Source organism: Atta colombica, unplaced genomic scaffold (assembly GCF_001594045.1).
Source record: "Atta colombica isolate Treedump-2 unplaced genomic scaffold, Acol1.0 scaffold27, whole genome shotgun sequence".
In the NCBI taxonomy this organism is placed as follows: domain Eukaryota; kingdom Metazoa; phylum Arthropoda; class Insecta; order Hymenoptera; family Formicidae; genus Atta; species Atta colombica.
Window position 1 is genome coordinate 3,967,797 of NW_017259370.1, and position 8,637 is coordinate 3,976,433.

The window sequence follows — 8,637 nt, forward strand, 5'->3', positions numbered from 1 at the left end:
ATTAGATATTATTTATAACACTACTTTTATATGTGTGAGTGTATGAATGCACGTGCGCGCACGCGCACGTGGTCATGTGTGTGTGTGTGTGTGTGTGTGTGTGTGTGTGTGTGTGTGTGTGTACAGAATGCAATATTCCTTTTGAAGATCTGTTTTAAACTTCTTATGGAATGCAAAACATTGATGTATGCCAGGTTATTGTACCAATAATTCAAAGGTCGTCTTTCAATAGGAAATCAAAGTGTGTCAATCGGAAGTGTTAACAGTTTAAAGCGGAATATTTTATCATTTGAAAATAAAATAAATTTATTAGATACTGTAATATTTAATAAAATATCACCATATATATCATTTATTACATGTCAGCGGTGTAAGGGTACATTTTCCAAATTGCGTACCCTATTGACTGAACATAATTAAACTATTAAAACCAAAATGTTGATTTTAATGACGTATAGTGGACTTTTTTTAGGCATGCAGAAAGTTAAATTAATTTTAATATTTTTGCATATCTTAGAAATTCCATCATCTTTAAGTTAAAGTTAAATTTGCTTTTAATAATATACATTATTGAAATGATTCTTTTTATTTTTGTTTTTTATATAAGTGAACCGAAATATAAATTAACAAAGTTTTTTCACGAGACTCTAGATGTTCCAAGGAGGAAAAAGAAACAAATTTATTTGCATTCTTCATATATAAAAAAATAAAGGCATAGACTTTACAGAAAATATAATATCTAAACAATCCGACATAACTGATTGATGGAAATAATGTGGATATAACATTATATGATTCTCGATTTTAAGCAGCAGTAACTAGATAGTGTTCTCGTTATTCCTGAAACTCAAGTCTCAAGCGAACGATTGTTTTCTGATGCTGGTAACATTGTTGCAGTCATACGATGTAAGTATCATACAAAGTAATAACGAAGTAATAACGAAATAAAAGATTAATATCAGAAATTGTCGAAAAGTTATACTTTCTACATTTCAATTTAAAATAAAACAATTTTTCAAACTGATTTTTTTTCTTTATAAATCCTTGCATTTAATTGTATGATACATATGGAAATGTTTCTAAACTTAAAAATTTAGGAGCGGACAGAAAAATTTTGTCCCGAATTGAATATCGGGTTCCAATTAGAGTTTCAGGTCTCGAATCAAAAATTTTATCCTGAAATTCGGGTACCCACACATTCCAAATAAATATATGTACAATTTAAAATTCTGCATATAATATAGAATATATTAACCTGGAAAATAATATAACTTATTTGAATTACAACGTACATTATCCGAATTCGAACGAGATTTGATCGATAATATGAGTATAAGCCAAAAGTGAATAAGAGAATTCGATTGAGATAAAAATATTTAGACTGTATATAGATTCTCATTCTATGATGAGAAACTGCTTTCTAAAATCATTGATTTGCTCCCTTTTGACTGAATACCTTATAACATTCATTTTCTTGTAAATTGCATTGTAAATTATCTAATATAATTAAATATAAAAAAAAGTAGCGAAAAATAATTCTGTCATTAAAACTACACAGTGGAAAAATGTTTTGAATTTATCCCAAACGATCCATTCAAATTTTTCATAGAAATATACTTATGAATTTATTTCTTGAAAGAAAGTTATACAAGCTTCTCATGTAAAATAAAATCTATTCTATAGTACTTTCTGCATCAAGCGCGAAATAAATTGTTAAAAAAAAAATTTACTTCCGTTATATGTAATGGAGGAAAACAGGTACATTGAATAATATTTAATATTGTCAATGAAAAAGAAATTATAAATAATTTAACGTTTACTTATATTAAATTTTGCGCAAATTACATAAAAATAAAAAATGTATTAAACTTTTAAAATTTTATGAAAAGTACATTAACTTTCACGTACATGTACACAAATATATTTTCAGTCGCAGATACATTAAATTTAATTTAGTATCATAAAATTGAATTTAATTTATGTAATTCAAAGTATATAAAATTTCATGATACTTTTAAATAGTGTAAGATTAATTTTACAATGTGAATAATCGTTTACACAACATTTTATTCAAAGTAATCCCCTTAAGTAGCTCTATACCATATTTGCCAATATTTGTTAGTGTTTGGAAATATTGAAAATCATTATTCAAGGTCTTTCAGTACTTTTATCGTATTTTCAATCATTTCATATTCGCGCGCAACAGAATCCTTCAAAATTTCTTTAGCGAAAACAGGAAAAAGTAAAGCTTCTAAGTCGCGGAAACATGTATATGGCGGATGCTCTACAGTAACATTGTGCTTGGTAAGTTATTGCTTGACATTTAATGATCGATGTGTACATGCGTACAAAAGAAATCAATCTGTTTAATGTATCCATTTTTCCAAACATTTCTCTCACTACATTTCTAACACGACGAAAGATTTCGACTTACATAAAAAAACAACGATTTTTATTGGATATTGAGGAAGTCATTTGTAAATGCGATAAGAACACTGAAAATATCAGAAAGTGATTTCTAGAAATGCTTTCAAACATTAATAAATTTGTAGCGCTACTCAAGGGAACTACTTTAAAAGAAATGTTATACATATAAGTAAAATTAGTTATTTCTGTGTTGTAAAATTAATTAATATTTTGTGTTACAAATTAGTTTCAAGAAGTTTTTGTATGACCTTTTATTATAGTACAATATATATAACATATATAAATAATTCTTTTATTTGTACAATTTTTATTTTAATATTAAACGAATTATATTTGATTGTAAATAGTATAATAATACAAAAAGGAAATATTGTTAGTAAATCTGGTTTTTAGAGTCATAAATATTCTAAACTGTAAAAAATGATTTTATACATTTTATTATATTAGAATTAGTGTTCCTTTCATTTGATGAGAAAATTCTTGAAGATTATCTCTTGATTATCTGCTTTTTCTAAATATATACAATAAATTAATGTAGGTACAAAGTCAAAGGAAAAATTGATATGATTCTAAATTAAACGCTTTTTAATTTTTATTATAATATATGCTATTATATCTAATATTATATCTTCGATGATTAACATTGATGACTAACATTGAATTGTTATAAATAAAATGATTACAGTAATAAGTGAAAAGTTCATTGTCCTTTCTGATATCATCTCGTTGAGTTGTTCAAATCGCTACAAATTGGAATTTAATATTTTGTATATTATGCGAGTTATTGAATTACTTAATTATAGTTAAAAATATTAACGTGGTTGAAATATAATAAAATACTTTTTTAATCTGAATTGTCTATTTTAACTTAAATGCAGTGTAGAAGGAAATATTATTATCAGATAAAAAAAACATAAAAAAGTGAAGATAATTCACTTTTCTGGAAAAGGTGTATGGTTCGACTTAATTATAGTAATAATGCGCAACAGCTATTTATTTTCCATAAAGAAATACATACTTCATTTGAGCGATAATAGACATCGCATATGCGATACGATCCTTTGTAACACTATATTTCAATGTTGTGACTTATTAATATAATGTCAGTTTTAAATTCTATATTTTTTTATATAAATATTTTATAATATGCCGATTTTTTATCTAAATAATAATTTTTACTTTTTGTCGAATCGAAATGATACTTATAGGAAAGACACCTAAAATCAAGGGCTAAACGATTTTGATCAAATTAGTTTACATTTCTCTTCCTTTTCTTCTCCTCCTCTCTTTTCTCATATTTCTTTCACTTTTGTACATACCTGTTTTAATTATTTTGCAATTGTTTCGTACTTGTAGAATAGAGAACAGTGAAGTAAGATATTGAAGTACCCATCAACTGTAATGAAAATATTTTCTTTTGTTTCAATCTGTAAGAAGCTATTGAAGTTGTGTGGAGAATATCTGTTAAAATAATGGAAGGACAATATAAGATTGAATTGGATAGTCGTGTCAATGATTAAATCATACCTCCATTGTATTTTCTGAACATTGTTTTTTAAGGGTAATGACACTGACGTAATCCTAGTAATATGACTTAAGAACTATCATCTTTGATTTGTACGATAATAGACTTTGAGTCACTTATTTACGAATGAAATATTCAAAATTGATTTTGTTCGGTGTCTGCTCTAAGTCTTTATGTAATTTACTTAAAATGTTATCAGTATAAGGTGATAATTGAATCTTAGTGTACGACAATGTGATAATTGATGTTTAAATTCTTTTCGTGTCTAGCATAAAAAATATTTGTAAGCTATATTGCTATAGGCAAATTTGTAAAAATAGAGAGAGTTGGATAATTCTTTTCGTTGGTTGTTATATTGTACCGGTATGATTTTCGCAAACTCTCACGATCTCCTCGCAGCTTATTAGGTTACGTTTGATAAGCATCGGTCACGAAGAATTATTAAAAGACTTATAACGCAATAACTCTGAAGAATATAAGGACTGCGAAGACTAAAGTTTTAATATATCTACTGATTTTTTGTAATTTTTTTTAGAAGAATTCCCACTTCCGATTTTGATGAAATTAGATCATTTGATTTGTTTTTGCATAAAATAAAAGAATCTGACAGAAAAAAGTTCTGTCCTGCGAAGATATTAAGCGTTAAAGCAACTAGAAATCGAAGGAAATCTGTCACAATTGCGAAATACTGCGATAAAACATGTCACATCTTCATGATCTACATATTCTACACTACATGTGCATATGTTTTACAACTTTTACAGCGATATATTAACGTTTGTTTATTAATATTAAAATCTCCCTTTCATTGTTCAGAGATTTACAATTTTCCACGCGCAGCGCGGTTCGACATAGATTTTTAAGTTTGCATTCAAAGCGAAATTTAATTTAAAAAAAAATCCATTTTTTTGGATTAATCCATCAATATATTTTCAAATAAGGAAAGTTGATTTATAATATTCTTGAGTGTAACACACCAAATGAATATATAGTACCAATTTAACAGTTTTCTCTGTTCTATTCTATTTTTTTAGCTCAGCTAATTTACATTTCAGTCTCAACTTAATTTAATAGAGCTACTTTAATTGATTATCTAAATAATTTTAAAGTAGTCAAAATGTTGAATGATTGTGAATGTTATTATTTTTGTTTAAACAATAATATTCGCGGAGAACAAAAGCTTTATATATGTCTCTTACCGTAGCAGCACTTTCCATAGACGCAACGAATATTCCACCGAGGATCAAATGAAAAGTCTTTGTACCTTTTTGCAGTAGAAATAACATCATTTTTTTTATGTGTAACGGAGCCACGTACCATTCAACATTATATCTACAAAACAATAAATTGATGTAAAATATAATATGAAAAAATAAAAAATTTGTTATAGTATAAATTGTTATGGTATGTTCATTCAAGAATACAGGATGCGTCACCAAAATCCGGACAAATCGAACAATTTCTTTAAACAAAATATTTTTAATGAAAATTTAAATGTTATAAATATACAAAAAATTGAATATTATAAATATACAAAAAATCCTTTTATCTTGCACTTGAGGGATTCCTATATATAGAGCATATTTATTGGATGTATCCTCCATTAGCTCGAATAACGATCTGTATTCTCGATCTGAAGCGTTTGCATGCATGCTTTAAGTAGTGCTGTCCATACCGATGTGAACCTGGCGCTTAACTTTATCAAAAATAAAAATTAATACCGCAGGCCATTTGTATTCGTTTGTACCGATCATAATTTCGTTTGTACCCTAAACAGTTAAACAAAAAGTGAAAAATAAAAAATGGCCAGCGCGCAACTTTAAGACTTTTTAATTTCATTTATGCCATTCGAAAGAGAATCGTTTGTACCCGTTTGTACCTCTCTTACTTTCGCTTGTACTTCAAAGGGTTCGAAGATACAGCGATTTCAAAATTTCGTAAATGTGCCAAGAGAGGAAGACGACCATTTTTAAAGATATCGAAATGAGACCAATGGCATTCGAAAGAGAATCGTTTGTACTGTCCATGCCGACGAATGCTGCCTCAATAACGGTCCTTAATTACGTCACATTGGGATGCCGAGACTTGTTTTATGACCCCTTCAATTATGGTGCATACGTAGTAGTACACAGGATTTAAATCTGGGCTGTTGGGAGACAAGAATTCCTTAGATCAAAACGACATTGTCTGAGAGCCAATTTTGAATTAAGTGACTCGTTGAGTCAATGCATCGTTCTGCTGAAAAACATATGGCCTTCCGGATACCACAGTTTCCATCCACGGCTTCATTTCATCCATCAAAATGCGCAAATACATTTCTTTTGTGAGAGTTTCCCTTTTTTTAAAGAAATTTGATGACATGACGTTACCCTTATTGGACACCTAGCACGTGAACATTGGTCGGAAATTTCATTCTGACAACAATAGGGACATCCTGTAGGCGAATCATCGGTCATTCCTCTGGTTGATTTTGGCATCAATAAAAATTTTTTCATCAGAAAAGAACCTGATTCGTCCCGACACTACGTTTTTCAAAGAAATATAACACAATAGCAGATTGCAGCAAACAACTCGATTTGCCTTGGAAGAGAGTATCTGTCGTATTTTTAATGTATTCGATTTGCATTGAAAGTCCTCTTCGGCAATTCGACGCATTGTTGGCTCGCCTACAATAATCGATGCTAATTTTCATAACGATTGCTCTATTATCCGAAATTAGCGCTTGAGTCCTTTCAATGATTCCAAGGATCCTCACGTTCTTTTGAGTAACTCTTTCTCCCTGACATACTGGAACGTTCTTTCGACTGTTTCAAAGCCGTATATTGTGCCAACGTCATAAATAATCTATCTCGAGTATCCAAAGAACCGAATTATTTCCATTGCTGAGTGTGAAGGCCTTCGATGATCACGGCTCTTCGATTATACTTCGCACTTGGTTTCAATATCGCGGCCATTTTGAGAATACGACTACTAGAAGCATTAATCTTTCTCGGACAACAGCAACTTCTGGCGGAGGCACAATCTAGCGGAAAATTTAAATTTTAAATTGAAATTTGACCGGATTTTGATGACGCACCCTGTAATATTAATTTTGAACACTTTGGTTAACTTAACTTTTTGTTACAAAAATTTATAAAATTACTTAAGTATGAATGTACGATACAAATGTCTCTTACACTGTAGCAAATACGTATTCATTGTGATCTGTAATATCTTGTGCGGTATAATTGGACAAAAACATGTACATATAGAGGATACTTATGTATATAAGTCGTAATACAAGTTGCTCTGTGCTATTATATGTTATGATCTAAAAAATATAAAACAAATGTTATATGTGTATTTTAACCTTTTACAAGAAACTTTGTAATTTTTCTGTAATTCCTGAAGGCAAATTATACTGCTTGCATTACATAATAAATTATTTTCTTTATTGGTTGCGTATATTAGAAAATTGTATTATTTTTGCAACGTACGTATGCGAATAATATATTGTATATAGCTTATGATTATAAAAAAAGATGAATTAAGAATAATCACGTGTTTGAATGATTTTATTTTTAAAGAAAATTAGTTTTCCATACTATTCTAATTAAAGATTTTTTTATTCAACTTCAATATGAAAACTGTATCTTTCATGGAAAGATACGCGCGTTTAATAACAAAAAATAAAACTTACTTGAACAAGAGTGCTGGTTAAGCAAATCATACTAGCCACTATTAAACAGAAGAAAGATCCTTCAAAACTCTTTATGATGACTTGAGAAAACCTTCAGAAATAAAACAAAATTAGTAGAGCACATTATACAGATATTGTAGAATGTGTACTGACTCTATAGCTTTGCGATGAATATCTATCGCACATATTAATCCTTTATAAATTATAACCATTTTTTCTTCATTCATTTTTTCTTCGTGTTGCATATTAATTGCCATTGCCTTCTTAATACGGAAACTATATGAATACATATTTTTTACTGTAAGTTCTTACTTTTTTTTAAATCTGATTGAAAATAAACAAACAATAGATTTCACTTAAAACAAATGATTGTACTGAATTCTACCTTGCAATGCTAAACATTCCACAAATATGCTTGAGGTACGCTATAAACATTGTGCCTGTTGCTACCATTGCAGTTGCCCCTATACACGAGGCTGCGTTTGTATGCAAAAAAATTAAGTAGGAAAAATTTTCTTGATCAACAAAATATTCTGTTGCAGTATAAATCGCTGCAGAGCGTGATCGGGAACTGTTTATAGCCAGAATTATATCAAATATGCGAGGCCAGATTGGCACGAAGAGATAAATAAATATACCACATGCGGCAAATACTAACATTAAATTAGAAAATAAATGATATATAAGTTTCAAGAATTTATTTAAGTAAAATTTATTTAAGTTTTATAAATATATACTCTTATTAATAATTCATTAAAATGTGAGCATATATTTACTATCTTACTCGTAATTATTCTCGTTTGATGTTTTCCTTTACGGCCATACTTTTCTATAATAGTAATTTCGTTTTTATTTTTTATTTCGTTACAAACACGCTGAAGTTGTTCTAGCGAAACTCTCATCTATTACATCAATAATATTTTATGCAGTTTTCGTATAAAATATTTAAAAAATATCTTATTTGAAGATTTATTTATCATGAATATTTGTCTGGAAACTGTATAAT

At 28.7% G+C, this 8,637-nt stretch overlaps 1 protein-coding gene across 1 annotated transcript; it reads right to left on the minus strand.

Annotated features, from left to right (window-relative positions):
- Positions 1-3,751: 3,751 nt before the first annotated feature.
- Positions 3,752-8,084, minus strand: LOC108689351. The gene is made up of 6 exons (XM_018196081.1): positions 8,017-8,084; positions 7,785-7,907; positions 7,632-7,722; positions 7,129-7,262; positions 5,152-5,284; positions 3,752-3,823 (listed from the first exon to the last, which is right to left on the minus strand). Exons 1-6 carry the CDS (start codon positions 8,082-8,084, stop codon positions 3,752-3,754), a joined length of 621 nt encoding a protein of 206 aa, XP_018051570.1.
- Positions 8,085-8,637: the final 553 nt, after the last annotated feature.